The sequence below is a fragment of the Alosa sapidissima genome, chromosome 21 (genome assembly GCF_018492685.1).
Source record: "Alosa sapidissima isolate fAloSap1 chromosome 21, fAloSap1.pri, whole genome shotgun sequence".
NCBI classification, from domain to species: Eukaryota; Metazoa; Chordata; class Actinopteri; order Clupeiformes; family Clupeidae; genus Alosa; species Alosa sapidissima.
The window spans coordinates 424,574-441,665 of record NC_055977.1 but is presented as its reverse complement, the minus strand read 5'-3'; the positions used below and the strand labels follow the sequence as shown (position 1 = coordinate 441,665).

Genomic DNA, 17,092 nt, shown 5'->3' with positions numbered 1-17,092 from the left:
CTCCTTCTCTACTCTCTCTTTCTCTCCTTCTCTACTCTCTCTCTCTCTCCTTCTCTACTCTCTCTCTTTCTCTCCTTCTCTACTCTCTCTCCTTCTCTACTCTCTCTCTTTCTCTCCTTCTCTACTCTCTCTCTTTCTCTCCTTCTCTACTCTCTCTCTTTCTCTCCCAACATTTTCTCTCTTTATTGGGCTCATTGTGTGTGTGTGTGTGTTATGTATGTGTATGTGTGTGTGTGTGTGTGTGTGTGTTATGTATGTGTATGTGTGTGTGTGTGTGTGTTTTATGTATGTGTGTGTGTGTGTGTTATGTATGTGTATGTGTGTGTGTGTGTTATGTATGTGTATGTGTATGTGTGTGTGTATATGTTACGTATGTATGTGTGTGTGTGTGATTATGTGTGTGTGTGTGTGTGCCTGGTCTCATCCATTTGGTTATTTCACACATGAAGATATCCTCTCAGTGGGGAGGTACTCGCTCCCTAACGGCTATTTCCAGCACTCTCCCAGAAACACACACACTCTCACACACACACACACATGGTCCAGACTCATCTGCAGTAGCAGTTCAGTTAGTGTAAGTTTGCCACACTGAAGGAGCGTCTGGACCAAATGTTACATGAAATGAAAAGGCTGTCGGACCTTTTGGGTTGGCTAGCTTACTATGTCACCCTCATTTGCATAATCATGCATACAGACACACACACACACACATAAAGATGCTCATACACACACACACACACACACACGACCAGGAACATGGAATAAGACACAGAAATAAAACTAGGTGTCTATGTGTATGTATGTATGTATGTATGTGTGTATGTATGTATGTATGTGTGTATGTATGTATGTGTGTATGTATGTATAGTTACAGGTGTACACACTACTGTATATCACAGCATAACTATAACAACACAGATATACATACACACACACACACACATACAGTGGGCATTACTTTCAAATGACCACTTCAGTCGCGCATTACGAGGCGTGAAGCTGCGTGAAGCTTTAGTACCACTTTCAGCCACTGTGCGTCGCTCTGCCACTGTACATCGCTCTGTCAGTAGCCTGCCTGCTGCCCCTTCTGAAAAAGCAGGCTAGCTTTAAACATAATTGTTGCCGAGAGGAATCCCAGCCTACGAATTCAATAACAAAATAAATCATGCATAATTAAACATTACCTCGATTTAGGCTACTTGGGTAGCCAATGGCACAAGGCTTGGCTACACAGTGGTACCGGTGCCACTCCACAAAACGGAAAAATGTCTACGTTATTTGTTACAGTTACTGAATAACTGTAATGTCCATTCCTGCGTTACTCTTGATATCTCTAATATATTGACTTATTGTTTCCATAGGCATGCAGTGCTTGCTTATTGAAAATATAGATTAGCCTAGACACATTATTTTATGGTAGAGATATGCGCAGGACAGAGCACGCATTCTCTCCTTGCACCACTCTCCCTCAAACAGGTTCAGGCTTCAGCCCGCACCTCCCCTACGCAAATCAAAACAGTGTCTTGTGCAAGAACTGTTCATGCAAACTACAACTGGCGTGGTGTAGCCTACACACCTTTGTTCAAAATTGATGCATTCAAGTTAACTTTGCAAAGTTAGTGTTATAGCCTACTTATCACAACGTTGTCAGTCGCAAACGCTAATTTATTCTAACATCTCTCTCTTAATTTGCGGAGGACGAAAGCACCTTTTTGATAATTGAGCCAGTAGAGAAATAATTATTCAGAACTAATCTGTAGCCTATGGTAGGCTTCTGCAGAAAACAATGTTGTTGGCGATTTAATACTATCTAGCGACGTTTTTAACAGGCTACGCAACAGGCTTAGACAATTATGACCCACGTTTTGGTTTCGAAAATTAATTTGACCTACTTCTTGACTGCAATGTAGTCAATTGACTGCTTGACAGGTTATTTTTATTTTTCTGTACAATAAACAAATACATCTGCTTTATGACGCAGAATTACGCACTTGGCCAGCCTATAGAACGGGCATATTTTGGAGAGAACAGAGAATACACACGCAAGAATCTGTAGGCTATTTGTGGCAGGTTACCAGCAAACAAAGTTTAATGCATTAACGTCAAAGACGTCAAACGTTTTCTAAACAATAAAAACAGAAAGGATGCAGCAGGCAGCAAATGTAGAAGAGTCGTTTCCAGTGGAAGAACAAAATGCTGAATGAAGCCCAAAGCTATGAAGGCATAGCGGGCAAGTTGTTATTTTTTGAAGACGTAAATGGTTGCGCTATAGGCCTAGTCAAGTTTGCAAGAAGGAGACATAACGCGTGAGTATGCCACACTATCCACAGCTGTGGTAGCGGGGGCAGGAGGATTACTGTTAGCGCAAGCTTTATATAAAATTCTTCAACAGAAGGTCTGCCTCGAATGCAGGCTTGCCCAAAATAAAGGCCTGTGGTTTGCGCAGCCTACAGTAAGTAGGCTAAATAACAGACCTGCCACAATGTGCGGTATGATGATTTTTTACGAGCAAGATGTTTTTGGTGCCCTACGCGCACTGCATGTTCTTAAATAACGATCATCAGTAATATTCAACCATTATTTTGTGTAAATGGGCTATGCATTGGGTTAGACACCAGGGGCCATATTCACAAATAAAAGCCTTTTATCTTACCACTAGGAGTAAATAGGAATAAAAGATTTTAGCTAGGAGTTTCTCTTATTAAGCCTTTCAGACCTACTGTACTCTTAGTAAGGAAAAATGACAATTCCTAAACTAAGAGTGAGTCTTCGTTGCTATGGATGACGTCATTACTCATGCACGAGCTTGACTGAAGTGACCACCCTCATTGGCTGATGATTGTAACGCGGGAATGATTCCAAACATCTCCCTTACGATGATGAGTGACAGGTGACAGGTCTGAGAATGCGTGCGCTACACAAGGACGGAAGATGATGAATAACTGAATAAGAAGGCCTAGCCTAAATTAATCAAGTGTAAGGCAAAACAAATAGCCTAGTAGCCTAATGAAACATACGGATTGATGTAGTATCTTTGTAACATTATTTTTTTTCAACTGTTTATTGAGTAATATAAATGGGGGCAGGGGACTTTGTAACATTATTAAATTAATCTGTTAATATGCCTATGCCTACGTTTGCAAAGAGGAGAACATTTTAATTTGATTCACAATAACGTTACATTTAATTTACATGTTGACAATGAGTAGCCTAGTTTTGGTTGTTGTTTGGTGGCGTTATTGCATGTTAGTTATGCCTACAATGCAAAATTGCTTCCTCACGATTGGAGGCTCCTGTAGCTGCATGATTTCAAAACACGGCAGAATGCTGCAGGTTTGTGAATAGGTCTGTGAGTAAGGAGTCCTCTTGACTTCTTTTAAGCTGTCAGAGGTGGGAAGGTGTGATTTGTTGGGGGCAGGGCCAGATTAACAATTCATAGACCCCTGGGCACAAATGCCTGATGCCCCCCCCTGCCCCCCAGCCAATGTGAATCGGGCGGTCAGTTAATAGGTCTATATCGTGAAGATTTTTCTTGCCATTTAAGGCACGAGCGCATCTGTGAGGCCAAGCCTCACCAAGTAGCCCGTTTGTTCACAACTAACATTACATTTAATTAAACTGCTTATAGGCTATGCCGAAATAGTTTTCAACAATTTGAATATTAGTGACGGGTGAATTAGGAAATGTTCTCAAAGTAGCCTTATGGCTGAAAGCTGCTTGGGATCCCCCCTGTCAAGCAATATAACCATATAAACGGCCTGCACTCATTGTTTCAAAAGGAGTAATTTCGGCTTTGTCGGAACTGGCCATTGTAGGCTACGTAAAAATAAACTTCCAAAACTAACAAAAAATATTTATCTTCTTTCAGTTAATTCAAAAGTTGCCAAAAAGTTAAAAACTGATGACGTGACATAATGTGCAAATAATATAGCCTAGATATTCCAATATATTCAAATACATGTGTTTATTTTAGAGGGAAATTTCGAGCATCATTTTTGAGCAATTTTGACAGCCCTAGTCTACTGTAGGCTACGCCAATCGGCTATTACTGTAACACCTTCCACCTAGCCCCGGTGAGTGGGGGTCGTTATTAGGTTGGATTTTGTAGTTAGGCTACTGCAAATTTAACACCCTAGTTTTTTATGAAACTGGAAACAACTGAACCAGGAGACTTTGTCACAAGACAAAACAGATGTCTCAAAGCCTACTAGATTAACGTGAGCCTGTGGTTTAGATTTGTAAGACAAATATTTGGTTAGACTAGGCTAGCTAACTTTACACTGACACAACGTAACAAAGTTCTGAAGTCGCGGTCAACATGAAATCCAAAACTTTTTGATCACCAAGTTGAAATTTCCAGCTCAACCACAAATAATTCCAATTCTTTTTAATATCATCCAATAACTAATTCAATGTTGATTTAGGCCTATAGGCCTAACTCGGCCTACTTAGCAACACCATTGAACACCACTTAAAAGTTCAACGAAGAGTTTCCATTGCTGCTGCTGTGCTGAAGAGATGTGGACGGCACGGCATGGTATAAGTATGTGTGCGCTGTGTGTGTATTTATATATAGTATATAAGTATAAGTATATATACTCTTTTGATTCCATGAGGGAAATTTGGTCTCTGCATTTAACCCAATCCGTGAATTAGTGAAACACACAGCACACAGTGAACACACACTGAGGTGAAGCACACACTAATCCCGGTGCAGTGAGCTGCCTGCAACAACAGCGGCGAGGGGTTAGGTGCAGTGAGGGGTTAGGTGCCTTGCTCAAGGGCACTTCAGCCGTGGCCTACTGGTCGGAGATTGAACCCTCCGGTTACAAGTCCAAAGCGCTAACCAGTAGGCCACGGCTGCCCTTAGCCATTGGCATGCCCAATGAAAATAAATAAATACATTTGCATTTACAGCTCTGAACAAAACCGTTCAAGAGTTATTTAAGAAGAAGTCGAACGTGTGTTTTGTTTCATTCGTCCCTCCTGGCTGGGACAAATGAAACAGCATGGGGGACGAATGAAACATCCTACAGCTTAAATTATGTAAACTTCCTACGACTTCAATATTTTACAACATATCATGAATGGTACTTCAAGTATGTGTTATTTTAGATAGATTGCTGATGGGCTATATGTCTTGGTTCATGTCTGTTAACAACTCATTGCCGTCAAGCGCGTATCTCGCGGTTGCATCCATTACAAACAAACATGCAATGTGAACGTCTGGGATTGGGGAGAGCACTAAATCCTCTACTGAATAAGCACAAAGTCAAACCTTTAAATGAAAAAGACTCTTTAATAATCAAAAAATAAACCACTAATGAAGTGTGGGATGTTTGGCCTGTCATGATGTAGCATGTGTTTCAGTGGGGTGGTAATGCCATAGTTTGAAGATTAATTCAATAGATTCAATAAACCTCTCACCCTCTCTCCCTCCTCCTCTATCTCTCTCCCTCTCTTCATCCCCCCCCCTCCCTCCCTTTCTCTCTCTCCTCAGGGGTTCTTCCGACGGAGTATCCAGAAGAACATGGTGTACACGTGTCACCGGGAGAAGAACTGCATCATCAACAAAGTGACCAGGAACCGCTGCCAGTACTGCCGACTGCAGAAGTGCTTCGGCGTGGGCATGTCCAAGGAGTGTGAGTCCCACTCCCTTTGTGTGTGTGTGTGTGTGTGTGGGCATATGTCCAAGGAGTGTGAGTCCCTCTCCCTTTGTGTGTGTGTGTGTGTGTGTGGGCATGTCCAAGGAGTGTGAGTCCCACTCCCTTTGTGTGTGTGTGTGTGTGTGTGGGCATGTCCAAGGAGTGTGAGTCCCTCTCCCTTTGTGTGTGTGTGTATGTGTGTGTGTGTGGGCATGTCCAAGGAGTGTGTGTGTGTGTGTGGGCATATGTCCAAGGAGTGTGAGTCCCTCTCCCTTTGTGTGTGTGTGTGTGTGTGTGTGTGTGGGCATTACATTACATTACATTTGGCTGACAACATGGTAAACAGTTTAAGTTTAAGAATAAGTGCATCAGTGAGTGCTGTTTTTAACAGTTACTTGTCAGTTTAAGACGGCTGGTGAGTGCTAGGATCAGTAAGACTTGTTGTAAGTGTTGCTATGAGAGGAGATGTTCTCTAAAGAGCTGGGTCTTCAGGAGTTTTTTGAAAATGGAGAAGGATGTCCCTGCCCTTGTAGGAACTGGCAGTGTGTTCCACCAACGAGGAACAACAGATGAGAAAAGTTTGGATTGGCTTGAGCGTACCGGTGGTAGAGCTAGACGTCGTTCGTCTGAGGAGCGCAGCGGTCTGGAGGTAGCGTATGTCTGTATGAGGGCATTCAAGTAGGTGGGAGCAGAACCGGAGACTACTTTGTAGGCAAGCGTTAGAGCCTTGAATTTGATGCGGGCCGCCATAGGTAGCCAGTGTAGCTGGATGAGCAGCGGGGTAACATGTGCCCTTTTGGGTTGGTTGTAGACCAGGCGCGCCGGCGCGTTCTGGATCATCTGAAGTGGTTTCACTGCACAGGCTGGAAGACCGGTCAGGAGGGCATTGCAGTAGTCGAGTCGTGAGATGACTATTGCCTGAACCAGAAGTTGGGTAGCATCTTGAGTCAAGTAAGTCCTGATTTTCCGTATGTTGTAGAGTGCGAAACGGCATGACCGGGCGACTGAGGCAACATTATCTGAGAAGTTTAGTTGGTTGTCGAGAACAACTCCTAGATTTCTTGCAGTCCTGGTAGGTGAAACAGACAGGGAGTCAACTTTGATGTTGATGTCGTGGTGTATGGTAGGTTTAGCTGGGAGGACCAGCAGTTCAGTCTTTGAGAGGTTCAGCTGGAGGTGGTGTGCCTTCATCCATGTAGCTATGTCTGAGAGGCAATCCGAGATCCGTGCTGAAACCAAGGGGTCATCAGGTGGAAAGGACAGATAGAGCTGTGTGTTGTCTGCATAGCAGTGGTATGAGAAGCCATGCGAACGGATAATCTGTCCCAAGGAGGTGGTGTAGATAGCAAAGAGAAGGGGGCCCAGCACTGAGCCCTGGGGGACCCCTGTGGTGAGATGGTGAGGTGCAGATAGCTGACCAAGCCATGATACGTTAAACGAGCGTCCTGTGAGGTAGGATTCAAACCAGGAGAGAGCAGAACCGGAGATTCCCATGTTAGCGAGTATAAAGAGAAGGATGCGGTGATTAACCCTTAAAGGAGTACCGTCACACCGGTGTGACGGGAATGTTGGGAAATTAACATTCTAAAGAATATCTGGGTTCATTGAATTCAACATAGAATTTTAGAACCTTCAATTGTTGCGGAACTTAGAATGTTCAAAAACCTACACCTTTAAGGGTTAACCGTGTCAAAGGCAGCCGATAAGTCAAGCAGAATGAGTACTGATGACCGAGTGGTCGCCCTGGCTTCTTTTAAGGCTTCTGTTACAGACAGCAGAGCCGTTTCGGTAGAGTGGCCGCTTTTGAACCCAGACTGATTTGGATCCAGAAAGGAAGTCAGAGACCTGTTTGGAGACTGTTTGGGAAAGGCAGGAGTGAGACAGGGCGGTAGTTCTCGACTTGAGCAGGGTTGAGAGAAGCTTTCTTAAGTAACGGTATTACCCGGGCCATTTTGAAAGCTGTTGGAAATGTGCCGGAGGTTAGCGAGGCATTGATCACATGTGTGATAGCTGGAGCAATGGTCGGGCTGATGGACTGAAGTAGGCACGTAGGTATAGGGTCCAGCGAGCATGTGGTAGTACGGCTGCATGTGAGGAGTCTAGATACTTCACTCTCGGAGAGAGGCGTGAATGCTGAAAAAGATGTTCCAGCAATCCCTAGAGGTTGTAGGAGTGCGGTATCTGAGTCAGATGCGTTGAGTGGGCATGTAGAGAATTGACTGCTGATTGCCGACACTTTGTTTGTAAAAAATGAGGCGAGGGTATCTGCAGCAAGGCTGGATGGAGGAGGAGGCAGCTGAGGGTTGAGTAGCGATTTGAAGGTTGAGAAAAGTTTTTGAGTGTCTGTAGCGCTGATCTGTAGCGCTGATCTGTAGCGCTGTTGATTTTGTCATCCAGAGCACCGGAGCGCCACAGGGAACTGTGCTCTCTCCAGTCCTGTTAACCCTGCACACAGGGAACTGTGCTCTCTCCAGTCCTGTTCACCCTGTACACATCTGACTTCTGCTACAACACCGAGTCATGCCACATGCAGAAGTTTTCTGATGATACTGCAATTGTGGGGTGTATCAGGAATGGGCAGGAGGAGGAGTACAGGAGCCTGGTGGAGGACTTTGTGCAATGGTGCAAACTCAATCATCTTCAACTTAACACTTCAAAGACCAAGGAGATGGTGGTGGATTTCCGCAGGTCTAAGCCCACTCTGCTACCAGTTCACATCGATGGGGTCAATGTGGAGGTGGTTAGCACCTACAAGTATCTGGGTCTCCACCTGGACAATAAACTGGACTGGTCAGCCAACACTGATGCACTCTACAAGAAAGGGCAGAGCAGGCTGTACTTCCTGAGGAGGCTGCGGTCCTTCAATGTGTGCAGTAAGCTCCTCAGGATGTTCTACCAGTCTGTTGTTGCCAGCGTCCTCTTCTATGCAGTAGTATGCTGGGGTGGAAGCACAAGGAAGAAGGATGTGGGGCGAATTGACAGGCTGGTAAGGAAAGCTGGCTCTGTAGTGGGAGCTGAACTGGAGTGTATCACTTCACTATCTGACAAAAGGACCCTGAACAAACTGATCAACATCTTGGACAATGAGTGTCACCCACTCCACAGCACTATTGTTAAACAGAAGAGCCTGATCAGCTGGAGACTTTGCTCACTGCCTTGCACAACTGACAGACTGAGGAAGTCATTTGTCCCCAGGGCCATTGAACTGTTCAATGCCTCACTTAAGGGAAGAGGAGAGATAGACTTCTCTGCATAGTCTGTCTGCCTCTTCATCCCCTCCATGTTTGGTACTGTCTGTCCACTAGCCACTTGTACCACTGTCTTTATGCCTCACTGTTTGCGTGCTATATTAGCACATATGCATAACCCCCCCCCCTCCATGCCACACGTATACATTTTCTTAAATAGGTAAATATATAGATATATAGACTTTCCTTTACTTTATTTCTGCATTGTTGCACTGTTGACTTACTCATTTGCACTATCACCATGACCACTATCACCATTGCACTACCACCATGACACTCACTCACACAGAGCACCTTAGAGCACCTTACCATACCTTACTATGCACAGAGAATCACAGGCTCAGTCCCTGCCTCAGTCATTGCAAGCGCCTCTGATTTATTAATCACCACTATGTGGATACTGTTTTTAGAATTGATTTAGATGAAGTGTTAGTATAATTTGTAATTTTGTTATTTGTATTTTAGTATATTTTTATATATTGTATTAAGTGTTAGTATAATTTGTATTTTAGTATATTTAGCATATTCTTTATCTTCTACTGTCCTTACTGCTTAGTTGTGTTTTTATATTATATACTTTAATTACTCTTCTGCTGTTAAAGAATGTGTTTGTCTTGTATGTATGCTGCTGAGACCTTGAATTTCCCCTGGGGATCAATAAAGTATCTATCTATCTATCTATTGTAGAAAGCCATCTTAGCAGCAGTGATGCTGGCTGAGAAGGAGGTCAGGAGTGTCTGGTAGTTTTTGAGGTCATCAGTTAGTTTGGATTTGTGCCATTTCCTCTCCGCGGCTCTGAGTTTGGTGTGCTGCGATCGGAGGGTATCATTTAGCCATGGATGAGAATGTTTGGATCGAGCTGGCCTTGTGGTAAGAGGGCACAGCTCGTCTAGACACGAGGTCAGTGTGGAGCAGAGCGAGTCTGTGGCCTCATTAACCTCCAGAGAGGAGAAGGTGTTGAGTGGAGGTAGACTGGAGGCAACCGCAGAGGAGAAGTGCGTTGGAGACAGGTTCCGGATGTTGCGGTGGAATGTGACCATCGGCTGAGGAGCCGGAGGCTGTTCTGTCAGGCTGACGTTGAACTGGATGAATAAGTGGTCAGAAAGATGGAGAGGCGTCACCATGAGGGTGTCTGCGCTTGGCATGTCCAAGGAGTGTGAGTCCCTCTCCCTTTGTGTGTGTGTGTGTATTGAGGGAAGTTACCCAAGTTGAGATTCAGTCACAGATGCAATCAAAGCAGAATGGTGGGCATGTACTGTAGCATTTACTAATTGTGTGTGTGTGTGTGTGTAAGCGCTTTCAGATATAACCTCCGGAGTATATGAGGAGGTTTGTCAAATGGAGGTCCTACCCTTCGGATGATTCAGATATGATGCTAACCTGCGGACCTAATACTGACCTTATACGGACGTATGTGTGAACGACATACACGCACATTACAGAATCTCCGTGTGGTTGTCGAGTGAGGGGTGGGGGCTTGTAGAGTTCACAGGATGCGAGATATGACGCAGAATATATGCGGCCGCTGCCTGTCACAGCTGCTTTTTGTTTACAAAATGTAGCCTATGCATTATGTAGGCTAAAGAAGAGAAATCTATTGTGCGTAGGCTAATACTTGAAGTAGGCTAGTCACGTAAGTGCGCACTTGAAATTGACCTAGCCTACAGTATTTGTATGTGTGCTTCAAATAAACACATTTATCTGTTTTCAACGTTATGTACCAGAATAGAACCCCAAATCTGGTTTGCATTGGAGAGAGAGAGAGCATGGACAAACTTTATGGTAGGCTACCAGCCAATTCAGTAGGCTAACTCAAGACTTCAAGATCATACAACGTTTTTAAGCAACAAACAAAATACTAACATTAATAACAGTGAAGTTGTTCATTTTTTCATGGTTTATTTTTTCCAAAAGCATCCTCTCCCCATGTGTCTATTGCATGTACGTAAGGAGCTTGGAACAAAGTTGGGTTTTCTTCGTTTTCATTTTCTCTAGGCATATATGCTCAGCAAATATCAGCGAGCTCAGCAGGTCATGAAGGCTATCAATGAACAGAAAACTGTGTTGGCTAACAATTTATTAAATACTCCTGTTATTGTCGTCAACGACGTCGCTGTAGGCTACTGCCTTTTCAGCGCCTTCTGCTTATGATGATTCAGTCTTCTGAATTTGTTTGTCCTTGCCATGCAGTTGTAGGCTAACGTGTCTCTAACGTTCCCTTCGTGTGTTCTATCAAAATGTTGTCTGCCCTCATGGACAGTAGCTCCATGATGTCTGCATCTTTCCAGGTTGGAGATTTTCTGGACAGCACTATGCCACTACATCATAACACTGGCATTTAAGTCAGATTTAACCACATGGACGCACGAAAGAAACATCACCGACACGCCCTCTCACTAGGTGTGAATTTTAACCGCATGTTCTACGCCTCGTTCAGACACAGCACATTTACATAATGTCCGGAGGAAATACTAGGGGGGGAGTAGTATAAACACCGGGTAAATTCGGACTTCCATATGACCGGTTATGTCATTCAGATATACCCTAGGCCCACCGTTTAACATCGGCAGAACCTCCGGTCTTACACGTATGTCTGAAAGCGCTTTGTGTGGGCATGTACTGTAGCATTTACTAATTGTGTGTGTGTGTGTGTATGTGTGCGTGTGTGGGCATGTACTGTAGTATTTACTGATTGTGTGTGCGTGCGTGTGTGTGTGGGCATGTACTGTAGCGTTTACTAAATGTGTGCGTGTGTGTGGGCATGTACTGTAGCATTCACTAATTCAATTAGAAGAACAAAAACATCCACATTTGCCTCATCAAGCATATGACGGAGAAATAGTTGTGTGTGTGTGTGTGCACGTGCCATGTCATGTGTGTGTGTGTGTGTGTGTTTAAACATGATTAAACAATCAGGAACACAATGGGGGAGTAATGACCTGCTGCCGGGGAGGCCTCCACACACACTCTCACACACACACACACACTGTGAGAGATGGGAGACGAGTTGCCCTGGAAATCAGACATTAGGAGAGTTTCTGAAGCTCATTTCCCTGACCTGTGTGTGTGTGTGTGTGTGTGTGTGTGTGTGTGGTGTAGTATGATGCTGTTGCTCCTAGAGGTTTCATCACACCGTCACATGCCATCACACACTCACATTTACACACACACACACACACACACCCACTGTGAGAGATGGGACGCGTTTGTTTCCCCGTTTATTGGCCCTTTGATGGCATAAGCAGTTAGGCACTCAGGTTCACTTTACACTCCATTGCTCTCAAGAGAAGATCCACACACACACACACACACATATACATACTCAGGTACACTCCATTGCTCTCAAGAGAAGTTAAGAGGTGATTCTCACCCTGCAGAGATACACACACACACACACACACACAACACACACATTTTAATGCTTTTATTTGGACCTTAATACAAGGGAAGAACTGGCTATCTTAGATCCAAACATTGATGAAAGTATGTTCCACGCTAAGACATGTCTGATCAAAACACAGAATGCTTTGTGCTCTTCATTCTTTCTGCACTAGTGGATAAATGTGGGTTCCTCATCTCTAAATGGATAAACACAGTCACTTATACACACACACACAATAACTCCCCCCATAACTCCCTCATCCCATTATTATTATTATTATTATTATTACTATTAATAATAACTCTGTCTCTTACACACACACACATCCACATTCACACCTGTGATGACACATACATCCATGTAGATACGAACCCATAAACTCGCTCATTCACCTGCTAACAAAGAGGCCTTGTCCTATGGTTAGCACATATTGAGGTAACAGCTGTATTGTGTGTGTGTGAGAGAGAGAGTGTGTGTGTGTATGTGTGACTGTATGTGTGTTAGTGCTGGGCAGTATGACCAAAAATGTATATCACGGTATTTTTCAAAATTCTTACGGTTTCACGGTATATGACGGTATTATTTTTTTCATGCATAATCAGATGTTCAGCATTTTCTACAGGTTGAGAGAGGAATTGCTGCAGTAGATTGACTAAGGATGGTCTATTTTACGGTCATGATGTTGACTAACTCCACACTAGTGGTAATGCAGTTTTGCATGGCCCCAGAAAATGATGCTGTTTACAAAGAGCCACTCATGATTCTAATGCATCAGAATGCAAAGACAATTGCTGTCAAAATACAGAAGTGTTACTGTGCAAATTTCACAAACATCTTGTATAAAACCAATACAAAAAGTAGTGCAACTTGCAGTAATTATACTTTTTTGAAAATTATATAATTGAAAATAAAACCTCTCTGCTAATAGTGCGTGTGTGTGTGTGTGTCAGTCTGTCTTCTCTATTACCTAGTGACCCATTAGCGTGATGCTGCCGCACAGTTGGTGCCAGTTGCCATGGGCAAGACTGACACACACTCAAACACACACGCACACACACAAACACGCACACACTCAAACACACACACACACACTCAAAACACAGAAACACACACACACACGCACACTCAAAACACACACATTATCTTCAGTGTGCATTGGTTGGTATGCTGATGGTAAGTGTGTGGTGGAGAAAGATGGTGTGTATTTGCGGCTGCATCTGTTGGTTGGTGTGCTGATGGAATGTGTGTGTTGTGTGTGTGTGTATGTGTGTATTTGCAGCTGCATCTGTTGGTTGGTGTGCTGATGGAATGTGTGTGTGTGTGTCTGTATTTGCGGCTGCATCTGTTGGTTGGTGTGCTGATGGAATGTGTGTGTTGTGTGTATGCGTGTGTGTGTATATTTGCGGTTGCATCTGTTGGTTGGTGTGCTGATGGTATGCGTGTGTGTGTGTGTATATTTGCAGTTGCATCTATTGGTTGGTGTGCTGATGGTAAGTGTGTGTGTGTTTGTGTGTGTGTGTATATTTGCGGTTGCATCTGTTGGTTGCGTGGTGCCAGCTTGTGCCAAATGGTCAGCAGATGGTCGGCCTAGAGTTGCCCTATGATGCGTTTGATTGACACGTCTCGTGCCCGCCTACCTGTCATCAATGCTCAATGGCTCACTAACTCTCTAGATCTACCCAATCAAAACTCAGATAGGAGATAGAGGGATGAAGAGAGAATTGAGAAGGAAAAGGAGTGAGTGATGAGAGGTATTTTTAGTTTTTAGGTTAGGTCCTTCATTACTTCATATTTACATCACCTGTTTATAAAAGCAAAAGTTAAACAGATAATTTGGCACAGAGAGAAGGAGAGGAGGAGGGGAGAGAGACAGAGAGAGAGAGAGAGAGAGAAAGAGACAGAGAGAGAGACAGAGAGAGAGAGGGCCAGTTGAATGTACATTTGCGAATGTAACGTTGTCAGCGCCATGGACACACCGCAGATAGCGAACGCTGTGATACCCAGTATGTGTGTGTGTGTATGTGTGCATGTGCGTGTGTGTGTGTATATGTGTTTGTGTTTGTGTGTGTGTGTGTGTGTGTATGTGTTTATGTGTGTGTCTATGTAAACATTACCGTCTACAGCCTTGAGAGAGCGCTCTCAAATGCACAAGTCCTGTGCACTTTCAGTCAGAGATTAGTGCTTGCGCTATGCCTGAAACACACGTGCATACTTAAATGCTCAAATTATGGCCGGGATTCTATTCATAGCCGGGCCTCAGATTCGGACAAATAAAAGCCAGTATAATTTTGCTTCAATTTAACTCATAAAAGAGCTCTTCTTAATAATTTATATTGTTGGTTGGTTTAATATTGTTGCCAATGAAAAGTCATCATCCTACACCATGAGTCTCCAACACGTCAAGCTACAAGCTACCTCAAGCTACCAGTCGCACGCAGCCCCTTTCTGAGCTAGAGGCTGAAGCAATAAGCTACATTTAAACACAATTGTTGCTGCCAGGCATCAGCCTATGAATTTTATAAAAAAAGTAAATCATGCATAATTTAAAAAATAACTACATTTAGGCGATCTTAGACCTCTTTGGCTATATGGAATAAGGTTTCCCTTGCAGCACAGCACACGTTCCATGAATGAATGAAAGCGGATGCCTTATCTCGCAATAAGCGGATGGAAACCCGACACTCTTTCATACATGAAACTTAATGAACCATTGCCATTGATAGCCTACCGGTATGCCGCTCCTATAGCGAAAAGTATAGGCCTATGTCTCACAGTAAAACACAAGAAATAAAGGCCTATAGCTGACTCGAATAGCCTACAAGCCATGGTCCAAATATAGGTGCTGTGCTTTGCCCAGCCATAATTTGAGAATTTACGATAGTCTGTCCCCTAAACATTCCTCACCCGTTATCTAGACATGCTTGAAAACATTTGAAAACAAAACTTACTGCCATGTAATATTTGATCGCTGTTTTGCTACTAATTATCTTTCATGTGAATATGCACAGAAAGTGAAAGTAGGCCTACTATGCTCCGTGCCTGTAGCTGTCTGTTCACGTCCGCCATCGATTATAACGTTCCTCAAATGGAGAACATATCCATGTTCTCTCGCGTTATATTAGGCTGTCATGCTTCTGTATTTGCAAAATTCCTGACGGTTCCTGATCGCTAAACGTTTGTTTTCCTTTCCTGTCGATAGCGGTTGATGTAGAAGCACCTGTAGGCTATAATTTGACTTTAGCTGTGACAAATCCTGCAGAGGTAGAGAGAGAGAGAGGCACCCCTAAAGTGGTCCTGCGCTCGTATGTGTGTCTCTGCATGGGGTTCAATTGAAGTCAGAGTTGGTCCGCCCAGTCAATAGTCCCGCATTCAGGCCGCTCCATTATTAGATTAACGTCAGACAGCGCTGTAAAATGTGTGGGAATTTCTCGCACTATGATGGCTAGAGTTGCGGGACTTTTATTACTACTCAGTAATAATTTACCCGCAATCCCGCGCTGAAATGTAGGCCCTGGTTAAATGCGCATCTTTTTTTCTCTCGCTCCTCTGAGGTGGCCAGCGAGCATTTGTTCTGTTGCCAGCTTGTGCCAAAATATGCAAAATGTCCAAAATGCTTGATTGCATTGCATTCCCCACATTTTTAGCTAAATTTTCATGTACCACATCAGCATTTTTGTTCAATGAATTTTTTGTAAATTGCTTTACAATAGCGTCGGGCCTTGTCAGCAGCCTTCGGCTTGCCTCTTGCCACTATTCACTCCTTCATCTTCAACATTCCCTGTAGAATTCTCAATATTTTTGGCCTCAATGTGTCCAGTTACATAGTCTGTCTGTTCTTAGTCTTGGATTTTGTGAAATAAATTTCTAAATATCACCTGCTTGCTGCAGCTTCGGTCTTCACATCCTTTTAAAGCCGCATTTTTTCCCTCTCAAGCATTTAATCTGCTGCCAGTTTCTATCTCCACATCCACATTTTTAGCTACATTTCCATGTACCACCATCAGCATTTTTGTTCAGTGAATCTTTTGTAAATTGCTTTACAATTACCGTCGGGCCTATAGGCCTATTGCCTGGCTTGCCTCAGCTTCGGTCACATCCTTTTAAAACCGTCTTTTTCTCTATCATGAGTATTTAACTCATTGAATGCCAAGCTGTTTTCGGGAGCTTTGTCCTAGAGTGCCAGCAGTCTAGATCATTGTTGATGATTTTTGTACAGCCACAGCATATTTTGTGTTATAGCTATGAACACATACAATAGCTCGATTAAAAGGTGAGACTTTAAGCTCTCGGTGGGTGCAAACCGTGTATTTCTACACGCCTCTGTTCCTGAGAAATCCCAAGCTAAACAGTGGCTACAGTGGGCATCGCTTTCAAATGGCCACTTCAGTCGTGCATTACGAGGCGTGAAGCTGCGTGAAGCTTTAGTACCACTTTCAGCCACTGTGCGTCGCTCTGCCACTGTACATCGCTCTGCCTGCCGCCTCTTCTGAAAAAGCTCGATTTAGGCTACTTGGGTATGGCTTCAGGCTTGACTACACGGTGGTAACAGAAATCGAAATTTGCTGTCTACATTATTGTCAGTGTTGGGTTAACGCAACTACGCAAATCAAAACAGTGGTGTGATAATTGAGCCAGTAGAGAAATAACTGTTCAGAATTAATCTGTAGCCTTGGGTAGGCTTCTGCGACGTTTTTAACAGGCTACGCTATAGAGGCTTAGACAACTATGACCCACGTTTTGGTTTCGTAAATTAATTTGCCCTACTTCTTGACTGCAATGTAGTCAATTGACTGCTTGACGTGTCATTTTTATTTTTC

The 17,092-nt window shown here is 43.6% G+C and overlaps 1 protein-coding gene across 3 annotated transcripts in view; it reads left to right on the top strand.

The window, feature by feature from the left end:
• Positions 1-17,092, top strand: part of LOC121695127 (retinoic acid receptor beta-like) — a 245,507-nt gene that overhangs the window by 141,417 nt on the left and 86,998 nt on the right. For all 3 annotated transcript variants that reach the window (XM_042075644.1, XM_042075645.1, XM_042075646.1), the window contains one exon: positions 5,501-5,642. In XM_042075644.1, coding sequence (XP_041931578.1) covers positions 5,501-5,642 — 142 coding nt within the window. The remainder of the gene's footprint in view (positions 1-5,500; positions 5,643-17,092) is intronic.